We start from the raw sequence: 14,188 nt of genomic DNA, 5'->3' as shown, positions 1-14,188 counted from the left end.
TTTTAACCAACAGTTAGGGAGACCGTGCTACTTCAGCAGAATAACCTAGGATTCATTCAATAAGTATTTGAACTAATGTGTGAACAAATAAACTGAGCAACACTATTAGGAAATAATGGTCTTTGTTTACATGTGCCTCCTTTATTTATCGATGTGCATAAACTTTACCTTTTTGAGACTCAGCAATGGATAATTTATTTATTAAAAGGTCAATGTAATTCGGGCTCTATTTTACAGACTAGGGAGGTCTCATAAAAGAAGTTCATGTCATACTTTCTTCTTTCTAAATGTTTACAGTCTTGTGGGCAGCAACGACTTAGACATGTATAACACTCACTGTTGGTACTTTAATTGTTTACTTTCCCTCAAATGATGCTATAATTTCCTACTTGGTCTGCAAAATGATATCGCCCTCAGAGCCTAAACTTTGCACTTAAACATATCTGAGTACCAGCCTTAAATATTCTGTGTACCAGCAGTGCAAGACTGACCTAATTGTATAAACTCTGAGCCTTGGCTATATCAACTGCAAAATGAAGGTAATGCTTCCTTCATATGTTTACAAAGATAATATATGTACCACACCTGGTAAGTACGCAGGAAGTAATGGTGATGGTAGTCAATGGTGTTGATGGTGTTAATGCTGATGGTGATGTTAGCACATTGAACTGCAACTCCTTGAAGACAAGGATTATCTTTAATTTATATTTGAATCCCCAACACCATAGTACCTGATACATAGCAGAGAGTAAGCAGATGTTTCTTACTAGTATAATCAGTTGCCAACTACTAGATATTAACAGCCAAGGGAAATAGAAAAGAAGAGACTAGCGTGAACTAGAATTATCAAGGAAAACTTTATTGAAGGCAGAGATATACAAAGGGTATATTTTTTCATTGCCAGAGAACAAAACAGAAGTGACTGAGTTACTGAAGATAAAAGAAGCATAACATGCAGTCTGTGATGGGGCAGGGAAGAGTAAATGTCTTCCTTTGAAGCAGTAGCAGGGGACATAATTAAATACTTTATAATTACTAACACTTTACTGTTCAGCACCAGGCCTACATATTAATAACAAAGATAATAATCCCAAGCCTTGCTCCCTTTGGAAGCCTCACGTTATGTCAAAACCATACAAGAAAATGTCTCATTTAAACAAACTGTACGACATAATAAGAAAAACATGAGCTTTATAGGGTAGCAAATCTAGGTTTGAATTTTAATTTTGCCATTCAACTAACTTTATTGTCTTGGGCAAGTCACTTACCTCTTTGAGCTTCAGTTTTCTCTTCTGTAAAATAGGAATAATAATGTTTGTCCCACAGGGCTGATGTGGGGTTGCATGATATTCTTGTAAGGTATCCAGTGCAGTGCCTGGTGTGTAGAAGGTGTTCAATAAACATGCGTATTGCTGTTATTTTTAACTAGAGGTCTGGTGCACAAATTTGTGCGGGGGGGGGGGGGGGCGCATCCGGCCAGCCCGCCGAAATAGGGGCTGATAGGGCCAGGCCAGCGGTGGGGGGAGGGAGGTGATAGGGGGAGGAGATGTGGGAGGTTGGCCAGCCCCACCCCTGATGGGGGGGGGAATTGGGTGGGGCCAGCCAGGGGGAGGGGCCGCGGGCAGTTGGCCAGCTGGCCCTGCCCCCTGGTCATACTCCTGGTTGAACTCTGAGTTGAGGGGACAATTTGCATATTAGCCTTTTATTTTATAGGATAGTATGAATTGATGCATTTATGTGTTTGTTCCAAGCCAAGGGGTATATTTTGGTTGTCCATTTTTTGGACATGTAAGCTTGAGCCTACTTGATCTGAGAATAATTGGGAAATAATCCCAGAATTTTTAAAATGGAAATAATCCAGAAAAGGACAAAGTATAGCATTGTACTCTGTGGCTGTTTGTGTCTTTAACGTGAAGAAATGCTAAAAGTGTTATAGGGAATTATGTAGGGTGAATGCTCAAATAGGAAGCTAATAATTTCCTTTATTAACTACCTGCTGCACAAACTGTCATGCAAATACTGCCTTGTGCTTTATGCAAAACATTGAAACACCTAGGACTTTATTCTTCTGCTTGGATTTTTTTCTGTAGTAAAATAACATACTGAATTAATTTCAAGTGTGTTTGTCTTTAAACCAGCCAAATATTTCTTTTTAAATATTTGAGCTCTATGTTGAATATACAGAGTTACAGTTCTTAGCACATTACCTTTTTTTCAGTAGTAGATTGTATTCTTTAATCCTTTAATATAGTTCCACATATAGTAAAATGTCTTTTATGCCCATATTAATGAAATTTTTTCATTTTATACAGGTTCCTCCAGGGGACCCAGCCCTCTAACCATGGGGGCCCAGGACACCCTCCCCGTTGCAGCAGCATTTACAGAAACGGTCAACGCCTACTTCAAAGGAGCAGATCCCAGCAAGTAAGCCTGGGACTTAGCCCCCTGTATGCTCCACACTCTGTCTTATTCGGTGGAGGCTGCCTTACATACACCTACTTAATTCCTTGTCCTAGAACCAAAAGAAGTCCAGCAAACATGAACAAGTGGTATACCTGAAATGGAAAAGAAGATTTAATTAGGGATATTAATTCACTGATTTTTTTTAAAGAATGTACCAAAAGATCCAATAATCGAATATCTTACCATCTAGAAATCTCTGATTTAGTGTTGGTTGCAAGTAACAGAATACTATAACTCAACTCTGTCAGCAATGAGAAAATCTATTATGTCACAAAAGTAAATGTCCAGATCATGTCTTCTGTTGCCCTCATCTTTCCTGGATAGGAATCGCCTGCATACAAACTAAAACAATGGTGCATTAGAATGAGAATGTGGGGGAAAAAACTTCCCATAACACCCGGATAAATAAGAGGTACAAGTTATATGTGACCCTTACTCTGAGTAAGGAAAAACTGGCCAGAAATAAATAAGTAAATAAATTGTAATCACAGCAAAACAAAACTTCTAGGGGAAAATATACTACTATTTACAAGAACCTTATTTCACTTATATCAGTGCATATTGATAAGGGACTTGACCAGAATGTATATGTAACATAACTAAATGTTTTGTCTCTATATAAGGAGTTTCACAAAAAGGGTTCAGGAAGTCTGTGGATTTCCTGAGATTATATTACTTAACTTACATGTGTGTGCATATATGCATTTGTCCGTAGAGGGGGTCTACAACATTAATCACTTTCACAAAGGGGTTCATGAACCACACACACACACACACACACACACACACACACACACAAAGTTAAGAGTGATTATTGTTCTACACTAAAAACTAAACACTTAAGTCAAACTAGGTTTCACTTGTGTCACTAGTAGAATTCAGGTCTGAATTTGATGGATAAACAAAGGGCAAACCTAAGTGAGGGAAATATTGCTGAGAAAACCTTAGTATCTATGGAAATAACAGTGAGAGAGAAAAATCAATGTGCATATAGAACAATAGGCTATTTTATAAAAATTTTGAAAACAGTGATAATTAAGAATAATTAGAACATGCTTCCCACATGTATTTTAAGTGGGAATCTGTATGACTAATCATGAATTCTCTTTATACTTCAGAAACACTGGTTTTTATAAGTCTAGGTGTAACACTATTACGCAGGCAAAGTAATATAATTAGTAACTCCACCTTTTGGTGTCCTACCCAACCTCTGGGATCTATCAACCACTCTAAGTGTCATGTCTTTTTAAATATCTAGGTTTTATTCTAAGCCCAGAGTCTGTAGAGAAGCAAACACTGTGGCCTGTGGTATCTTAGTCCATCTGGGCTGCTAAAACAGAATACCATCGAGTAGGTAGTTTATTTCTCATAGTTCTGGAGGCTAGGAAGTCAAAGGTCAAGAAGCTGGCAGATTTGAGTGTACAGTGAGATCTGGCTTCCAGATTCATAGACAGCCTTTTCCCATGTAACCTCACATGGTGGCAGGGACAAGGGCGCTCTGTGGGCTCTCTTTCTTTCATAAGAGCACTAACCTCGTTTATGAGGGCTCTACCCTCATGGGCTAGTCACCTCCCAAAGGCCCGCCTCCAAATGCCATCAGACTGGGGATTAGATTTCAGTCGTAGCACTCTGGTTTATCTCAGGTCCTTCCTTTTTTATCTTCAAGGCAGGAAGTTCATTTGCCACATCCTCATATCAATAGAAATTAAAAGCTACCTCATACAGAGGTCTGAGTTAGAACTGTTAGAGCAAGGATATACCCTGAGTTTAAGTTGTATATATACTACATGGGATAAACCTGGGTGCCATAGACTGAATGTTTACATCCCCTGTCCCCATGCCCCAATTCATAGATTGAAACCCATAAAAGCAGTCAAACCAAATTAATTTTTAGTGCTTTTCCTGTGCCGTTGGATATGAACTGAGCCATTGACTTGTGGATGACTGCACATATTGAGCTGTTTTTAATTATACTGCCATAAATAGTTGCAGAACATACTATATATTGGTAGATAGGAGGCACAGAATATTTCATTAAAATTATGAGATCTAAAATTTATGAACAGATCATGAAGTAGTGCTTTTCTAAATTGAATTTCTTCTCCAGGCAGTAAATCATTTGCTGTCCCTGTGTTATTCACTTCCAAGGAAGCAACTCACGTTCAAAAGTTTGATCATGGGGTGAGGAAGGAAGGAGGAGGTTAAAGCCAAACACAGCACCACATAGGGAATGATGCAGAAAAGAAATGGGCATTTGCTTTTGCCTGTGGTTCCCTCTCATCCTGAGTCAGAGCCTTCTCCACGTGTTCAGAATGTACATTGGAAACAGAAATCTACTACTTTAATTGTTTTTTACAATCCATTATGATATACAATCCATTCAAATAGAGTTACACTTTTCCCCTGAGTATTCAGAACACGTGTGACAGGTATTCTGCCATCTGAGTCTTTCTCAATAGCTGGTAGGCACAGAGCTCCTTGATTTTTGCTGCTGGCTGGGAAAACCATCTCCCATTATTATCTCCTATTTGAACAAGCCTGGTACTAGGGGTTAATTCTCTAATACCCTAGAAAAACTTGGGTTTCTCAGCTATATTCAGCCCATCCCTTATCATCATACTTCAGTTATTTATTCAAGTGTTTGTCTCCCTGTTTACCCTGGAGGCTTGGGCAAGGACCACATTTATCCTGTTTCTCACTGTTCATTCTAGTGCATTACATTATGCTGGGCACATTGAATGTGCACCCTGTGCATCACTGTGAAATGTACTCTGCACTAGGTTCTGTGTTATGCACCTTTGCCTTCCCAGAACCTAAGACGTACTACTTGCCTTCACAAGAGTAGATAAGATATGTGCAAGAAACAACAACATTTTCAAAAAAATATGTACATATGTCCATGGAAACTAGAAAAAGGAAAATTTAAGAAAGGTTAAATGGAGAGGATATTAAGGAAGGCTTCAGAAGGGCCTGCTTTTGAACTGAGTCTTGAAATATGAAAAGGAGTTGGCCTAGTACCTAAGCCAATGGAAGGGGATTATAAGGAAGAGAAGCTGCTTATGCACAGGGGTGTGTTCCTTTGAAAAGAAGACCATGGGCTTAGTTATCAGGGCAGCGCAGAGAAGTCGCATTTAATGAGGATGCATTTCTGCTGACCTCACGTAAATCAAATCCACACATTTGCTGGCGTTTCTGTTGACTGGCTAACATGGTGCTGCCTATGGGAGGATCCAGTTTATAAGTCACTTGACCAGTAGACTTTGAACTTTTGCCATTCTTCACAAATGTTTCCTTTGTAAGGATTCACATGATTTTAAAGTGTATTCATAAAGTAAGTTTGCTAATATTTCTATATTGCAATATTTTAGATTTCCATAACTCACAGTCACATGAAATACAGTCACGTTGTATGCTGATAGGAACAATCATTAAAGTTAAAGATTTTCCTTTAGTGAATATTGAGAATATTAATTTTTACATAGAAAGTTTCAGATCAACTTTGACATTGGATGGATTATTAAGTCAGCAGAAGTCTGACTCTGACACTGGAGATGTAGATCAGAAATGTAATGTAAGTGAGGAGACGTGGTGTCCTTGTATTGCCTTGTATTGAAGACTCATTGCTCACTGTGCACCGTTAGCCCCTTCGAAGGCAGAGGCTGTTTTGCTCACATTTTAATTGCCTCTCCACTCAAAACAATAAACTTACACAGTTAGGAATCAATACATGTTTGCTGACTTAAGAAACACCACCTCCGCCCTCGCTGACTTGTTTTCAAAGAGCAACTTTATCCCCCACCAAGCCACCACTTAGATCTCATTTTAAGCAACCTGGAAAAGAAACTGAGCAGTTTTCCTACCAATTAAAAAGCACTGGAGCCGCCGCTGCTAGCAATATGCTGAGTGATGGTACCGTCGCAGTCTAATTTGCCGAGTGCTCTAATTATTGTTTTCTCCTAGATTTATCAAATGATATTATGCCTGTTCGCATATTGTAAGACATCAAGGGGAGACTCAGCTTGAGAGGAAGTTCAGGCTCAGCACCAGTTTAGTACCATTAAATTAAGCAAGGCTTATGGGTCTAAGAGATAGAGAAGGGAGGCAGCAGAGTGGGCACCCAGACTCGCGCTCAGCAATATTCTTCAGAAGAGATGGATGGAGGTGAAAATTCTCATTCAGAGCAGTGCAGAGTTATGTGTGACAGTATCTGAGGGGAGAGGGTAGCATATGGCAAACCAAGAGAGCTCACCTGCCTTCCACCTGCACCCCAAACCCAGCCTTATGCATACAAGCCTGTAGCAGTTCTTCACATAAGCTATTTTGAATGTGGACCCAGGACTGTCTCACCTGAGCCCCGTGCGTCTCGTCAAGCACAGTTACACCGTACACAGGGTGAGGATGGGGCAAATAGAGTTTCTGAGACTCAAACATGAGCAACATTTGCAGTTGTTGACCTCAATTTCCCTAGAAAGTATATTCCTGAACTTAAAGTTGTAGACCTGCTACCAGGTTCAGTTGTCCAGATGTACGGGGAAGTCATAAAAAAGTTCACTCATTTTAAATATTTTCTCTTTCCCAAAGAAGAATAATCCTTTTGAGATTTCTGCTTCTGGCCAAGGGCCTGATTTACCCTTCCCCTCGAAAATACCTCAGAGATACCTTGGAAGCACACAAAATACGTGAAACATTGATTTGCAAAGGACAGTTAACCTGGAGAGGGCAGGGGAGCCATGTGATCGCCTAGCTTACCTCTCTAGGGTGTCCAGGCCATGGCCTGGGGAGAGCGCTGCAGATTCCCAGCTGTCCATGGGGAAGTGTGTCACTGAGGCACGCTCCACTCCAGAGCTGACTGAGGGGGTGTCAGCAGAAGCTAGTGGCCAGTAGATATTGCCGGCCGCTGTGCGCTGCAGGACTGGCTGTGGAGAAGGTGCATACCTGGCAGGAGCCTGGAGCTGAAGGACCCACTTGCATTGCAGGATCTGGGCACCGGGGCAGCCCAGCTACATGCACCACAGGATTCAGACGCTAGGGAAGCTGCTGTGCTACGGGGCACTAGCAAAGCCACATGGGCTGCAATACCCATGCATGCGGGAGCCACATGCACTGCGGGCAACTGGCACTAGATAGGCCTTGTATACTGCAGGAACCCGCCTAGCAAGCACACTGGAACCAGGAGGAAAATCCGTCTCCGGCAGTGTCTTTCCAGCGCCCTCTAACGACAAAGATTAGCATGGTGCCTGTTGGCAGAGAAAAAACACAAAGGGCCCATTATAATTTTTTTCAGAGCAGGCAGTAAAAGGTGAATTGGAGCTATGTTGATTTTATGCGGAAGTTGACACAGTAATTCTAAATTTCATATGGAAATGCAAAGGACCTAACTATAGCCAAAACAACTATGAAAAAGAAGCATAAATTTGGTGGACTAACACAACTTGATGTATATAATAAACCCATAGTATAAAGACAGTGTGGTGTTGGTGTAAGAACAGACAAAATAGATCAATGGAACAGAATAGAGAATCCAGAAATAGGTCTACACATATAGGGACATCTGAACTTCAACAAAATTGCCAACTGGAGAAATTCAGTGAAGAAAGAACTGTCTTTTCTGAGCAGCTAGAACAATTAGATGTCCATATCCACACACTCAAAGTGAACCTAGGTCGGCCACCACCTTTCTCTCCTTTCAGCCACGGTGACCGTGGGTCAGAGGAATTTGGGGCCATGAAACTGCGAAGTAGAACCAAGTCTTTCAAGAGATTTTATTCCCCCAAAGTTGCTCCCAAAGTGAAAGCCATGACTGCCCCTGCAGGAGTGCCTGCACATCCCCAGGACCTCGACTTTACCAAATTACCAAATAGTTTAGTGATTGCATCTCTGGAAAACTGTGCTCCTGCATCAAGAATGGGTTTGCTCACCCTGACTGGTTTGGCTTAGTGGATAGAGCATTGGCCTGCGGACTCAAGGGTCCCAGGTTCGATTCTGGTCAGGGGCATGTACCTTGCTTGCGGGCACATCCCCAGTGGGGAGTGTGCAGGAGGCAGCTGATCGATGTTTCTCTCTCATCGATGTTTCTAACTCTTTATCCCTTTCCCTTCCTCTATGCAAAAAATCAATAAAATATTTTTAAAAAGAGAATGTGTTTGCTCATTAAAGCAGGCAGTGGGTACGAGGACTCTAACAACTGAGGAGCCTCTCATTTGCTTTGTTGTGCATCCAGCCTGACTACAAAAGGAGCACCCATCATCTTTTCAGATAACCCGTGGAATTGAAGCTGTTGGTGGTAAATTAAGTGTGACTTCAACAAGGGAAAACATAGCTACACTGTGGAATGCCTGCAGGATGACATGGAAATTCTAATGGAGTTCCTGCTCAGCGTCACCACAGCACCTGAATTTCGTCATTGGGAGGTGGCTGCCCTTCGGTCTCAGCTGAGGATTGACAACGCTGTGTTTCTTAAGAACACACGGGCTCATATCATTGGAAATCTGCATGCTGCAGCCTACCAAAATTCCTTGGCTAACTCCTTGTATTGTCCTGATTATAGGATTGGAAAAGTGACACCAGATGAGTTACATCACTATGTTCAGAACCATTTTACAAGTGCAAGAATGGCTTTGGTTGGACTTGCTGTGAGTAATCCTGTTCTGAAGCAAGTTGCTGAACGGTTTCTGAACATGAGGGGTGGGCTTGGTTTCTCAGGTGCAAAGGCCAGATACATGGAGGTGAAATTCGAGAGCAGAATGGAGACAGTCTCATTCATGCTGCCTTTGTAGCAGGAAGTGCTGCCATAGGAAGTGCAGAAGCAAATGCATTTAGCATGCTCCAGCATGTCCTCAGCGCCGGACCACATGTCAAGTGGGGCAGCAATGCCACCAGCCCTCACTAGTTGCCAAGGGGACTCACTAGCCATTTGATGTTTCTGCTTTTAATGCCAGTTACTTGGATTCTGGACTCTTGGGATTTATGCTATCTCGTAGGCTGCAGCTGCTGGAGATGTTACCAAGGCTGCCTACAACCAAGTCAAAGCAATTGCTCAAGGAAACCTTTCCAGCCCAGATGTCCAGGCTGCCAAGAACAGGCTGGAAGCTGGTACCTAATGTCAGTGGAGTCTTCTGAAGGCTTCCTGGATGAAGTCGGGTCTCAGGCTCTCGCTCCTGGCTCGTATGTGCCACCGTTCACAGGCCCTCAGCAGATTGGCTCAATAGCTGACGCTGATGTCATACATGCTACCAAGTTTATTTCTGGCCAGAAGGCAATGGCAGCACGTGGAAATTTGGGGCATACACCTTTTGTTGGTGAGCTGTAAACCTGAAACACATTGTAGGAAAGAGATGGACATTTTCTCAACCCAGAGCAGCAAACACATGAAAGTCCCACATCTATAATGTAATATTTGTCTTGGCTTTCAATGAGGTGAAGTATCTTAAAAAGTATAAATGCAGGTAATTGTTCCCTGCTGACCTAAAGTCAATGAAATATTCTAAGTGTTAAAAAAAAAGTGAACCTGGATCCATACCTCACATCTTATACAAAAAATTGACTGAAATATATATTATAAAGCTAAATGTAAAAATAAGAAACTTCTAGAAGAAAATATAGGGAAAATTTCTGTTACTTGTATTTGGCAAAGATAGGCCCCTCAAAGAATAAATTTATTAGCTACAAACTGTAAAAAATAAATTGACAAATTAAAACTTATTTTCAAAGGTACGCTTAAGAGAAAGAATAAGAAAACAAGCCACAAATGGAGGGGGGAGGGGAATGAAGGGGGAGTGGAGGAATCTTTGCAAAGCATGTATCTGATAAGTGATTTGTATCCAAAAGATGTATAAAGAACTAATAAAAGAACATGAAATTCAAATTAAAAACTTGGCAGAAAATTTGAGCAGATACTTCACCAAAGTAGTGAACTGATAACAAAAAAGCACTTGAAAAGATGATTAAGTTCATTGGCCATTAGGGAAATGAAAGTAAAGCCACAGTGAGATGCCACTGATCACTCATTAAAATGGCAGAAATTAAAAAGACAGACCCTAGCCAGTGTCGGTGAGCATGTGTAGAACTGAAACTCATACAGCTGTATTTTCTATGTTAGAAAACAGTTTGGCAGTTTCTTAAAAAGTTGAAGGTGCACCTGCCATGTGATCCAGTGATTCATTCCACTCCTGTGTATGTATCCAAGAGAAATGAGAGCAGATATCCATTTAGCGACTCACACATATTCATCATAGCTTTATTTGTAATAGGACAAAACTGGAAAGAACTCAAATATTTAAAGGTGAATGGGTTTTTTTAAAACCCTATGGTACATCCATATGCTACCTAGCAGTTATAAGTCAGGAACTATTGATGGTCACACCATGTGAATGACACTCAAAATAATTATGCTGAGTGGAAGAAGCCAGACCAAAAAAAATCACATGCTTTATGATTCAGTTTATATAAAATTCTAGAAAGTGCAAACTAGTGTATAGTATTGGAAAGCGTATTAGCAACTGCCTAAGGACAAGGAATGGAAGGATGGAGAAGGGCAGGAAAGAGGCATACAGAGATTCATGGGAAAATATGTAGGGATGTTGGATATGTTCATTATCTAGAATGTGTGAGGGTTTCAGGGGTGTATACTATGTCAAAAATTATGGAATATTATACCATAAATGTGTCATCCTGTATAATTAAAGGGTAATATGCAAATAGACCAAACAGTGGAACAACCAACCAACCGAACAATCGGTCGCTATGATGTGTGCTGACCACCAGGGGGCGCACGGAGAACATGGCAGCCATTGGCTGCAGTGGGATGGTGGAGCAGGTGAGTGGGGGCGCCAGACCAAGGCGTAATGCCGGTCGCTGTCATCAAGGCGAACCTCTGGTGGTTACTGAAAATTCTTTGCTCCCGCACTCCGTGGTCCTACCCAGCATGTAGATCTGCTGCTGGCGCCGGCCCCACTTGCTCCCACAGCTGGCACCAGAGCCACTGCTCAAACCCGCTGCTGGTGCCCGGGACCAGCCCTGCTCACGCCCACAGCTGACGCCAGAGCCGCCACTCACACCTGCTGCCGGTGCCTGACTCTGGTCCCATCGGCATGTAGGAGCAGCGGCAGCAGGAGCAGGGCTGCTGGCAGACAGAGGACCGGGGGTCGGGCAGCAGGAGGGGCTGTGCAGGGGCACAGAAGATGGGCCAAGACCCGCCCCTTTGTCCACTGCAGCCTCACGGCCCACAGTTCCTTTCAAGGTGCATGAATTTGTGCACTGGCCCCTAGTTTATATATAATTATATGTCAATTATTCCTCAATTAAGGCCTTTAAAAAAAGAAATTCTTCCTTCCAAATTATCATCCTACTGTGTGAACTCCTGTGTAACAATTTCAACCAAATAGACAAGTTAATGGAATGCAGATTTGTTAAGTTGGAAGCTTAAGTTTACCTCAAGGGTACATGAAAGAACATGCTCAATGCATCAATCATGTCCCTCGGAGAACTAAAATAAGTCCCAGTGAATAATGTGATAACATTGTGCAATTTAATATCTTTGACTATGCTGTCAAAACTTCAGAAATCAGAGAGAGAGAGAACCACCAAAATAAGATGGTTCTATTTGTGAGGGGAACATGTAGACTTTTCTACAAAAGAAAAGCTGAGCTTTTCTTCTTCCAGTTTAAAAAGACATCCAGTGGAACAGCCACTCTCTTTTTTGGATAAGTGTTAAAACAAACCATTGAGTCTTAGAAATGATTTATATTGAGAGGAGTTGCAAGGGCTTACCTTTCATCTGTTCATAAACCTGTTCTTTTTCACAACTGTTTTGATTCACGGCATACTGATCTGTGCTTCCTCTCTTTCCTCTCATGTGTTTTGATATGCCAGATGTATTGTGAAGATTACTGGAGAAATGGTGTTGTCCTTCCCTGCCGGCATCACCAGACACTTTGCCAACAACCCATCGCCAGCTGCCCTGACTTTCCGGGTGATAAATTTCAGCAGGTTAGAACACGTCCTGCCAAATCCCCAACTTCTCTGCTGGTAAATATATTTTGCACAATTTATTTAGAGATATGTGTAGCTTAGCACTTCATTCTCAGATAAGGGAGGGATAAACCTTAGCAAGGAAGTAACACTGTAAAGCAATTACTGCTGCTCAGATATGTGTGTAGATTCAAACTCAGAACTTTTACAGCTGTCCAAGTTTTTTGTGATTGACTGTATATCTGTGCACATACGTATTTTAATGGCCAACTATCTCAGGTGGCTGGAGAGAGATTTAGAGTAATAAAATCTGTATTAGTGACAATTTATTTATTGTCCATTTTACTTATCATCAGTAGACAATGGCTAAGGATGGTGGAAAATGAACCCAATAAAAGGAATAAGTTGTTGTTGTAGTAGCATCTTTAAAGTCAAATGATATTTGAATTGTGCGTTACTCTTCACAGGAACATGAAAACCTTTTCTGTGAAACATAATTATATCGACATTGCTGGGTAGCAACTGAGTGCCTCTGTTTGGTATAGTGTGATAGTATGACCTACAATAACACTGACCTGGGCTGGAATCCTGATTCTCTTACCTATTAGCTATTCCAACTTAAGCAAATTACTTAATTTTGCTGACCCTCTACTACTATCTGCTGCCTTGCTGTGTAGCTACAGCTCTGGAAGCTCTAGGTAACTTGAATGTTTTTAGATAATAACACTTTACTAGTAAACAGCCTGAATCAGCATCTTTACCTCAGCTTGATTAGAGGCAAAGTCTCAGGGGAGGCCAGGATTCTCTTCCTACATGCCCCGAGTTATATAGCAGCAACCCAGACCAGGGCCCAGCAGAACCACATAGGTCATGCTGAGACTTGGCTCCCCACCACCCCCAAACTACTCCCTCTCAACAGAGCAGTAGCAGTTTTAAGGCTCTGATGATTTTTTGACTGAGCTGTTCTGACTTGTTAGACTTCTGCCAGTTTACTTGTGACCTGCCTTTATAACATTATCACTGCCACTCTTCTGTCTTCTTAATCTCTAATTTTCTCTTTTATAACATTTGCCCATCCTTAAAAAGGAAGGTAATTCTTCCTTTACAGATAGATTTTAATGAAATGTTAACAGAGTGCCTAGCACATAATAGGTGCTCAGAAAATTATATCTACTGTTTGACGTAGAATATTCTGAAAGTGAAATGTCATTAAACTTGAGTTGTATGTCCAGTTTCTGAATCACTTGGGTTCTCAGTTTCCTCATTATGTGGGAAGTGAGCAAATGCTTTTCACACTCTTATGTGACTTTTTTGTCATTGAGAAGAGCATTTTCAAGATATATCAGGTGGGTCACCTGTGGGCAGGCACCTGAGCAAAGCTAATGCTTCTCATAAGAATACAAACTCCTCAGTTCATCAAGACTGTGCTTGTCTATTGTAACTACCATGGTAATTATCATTTAAATTCCAGAGTCATCTTGTAAGAAAAGTGACTTTTTTATGACTTAGATGCTCTTAGGTGATATATTGTGAATGCTAAAAAGGTAGCATGGTAATTCTAGTATCACCCTTTTTTCCGCAGTTGGCAACAAAGACATTTGGCCAAAAATTTAACTCAGTAATTTCTGAGAAACTACTGTTCAAGTCAATACCAAAAAAGAAAAAAAAGAAAACCAATAAACTCAGCTATTTGATTGCATTAACTGTCTAAGTCAGAGGAAACTGGTGATGTAGAAAGAGCTATTAAGTTTGGATT

At 41.2% G+C, this 14,188-nt stretch overlaps 1 protein-coding gene and 1 pseudogene across 1 annotated transcript in view; both read left to right on the top strand.

Moving 5' to 3' along the window:
• The window catches only part of SGIP1 (SH3GL interacting endocytic adaptor 1), a 214,341-nt gene that overhangs the window by 185,840 nt on the left and 14,313 nt on the right, over positions 1–14,188 (top strand). Inside the window, exons 19-20 of the mRNA XM_059689264.1 lie at positions 2,313–2,424; positions 12,334–12,489. Coding sequence (XP_059545247.1) covers positions 2,313–2,424; positions 12,334–12,489 — 268 coding nt within the window. The remainder of the gene's footprint in view (positions 1–2,312; positions 2,425–12,333; positions 12,490–14,188) is intronic.
• Positions 7,951–9,843, top strand: LOC132230969 (cytochrome b-c1 complex subunit 2, mitochondrial-like; annotated as a pseudogene).

This window comes from Myotis daubentonii, chromosome 3 (genome assembly GCF_963259705.1).
Source record: "Myotis daubentonii chromosome 3, mMyoDau2.1, whole genome shotgun sequence".
In the NCBI taxonomy this organism is placed as follows: Eukaryota; Metazoa; Chordata; class Mammalia; order Chiroptera; family Vespertilionidae; genus Myotis; species Myotis daubentonii.
This window is presented reverse-complemented; position numbering and strand designations above follow the sequence as displayed.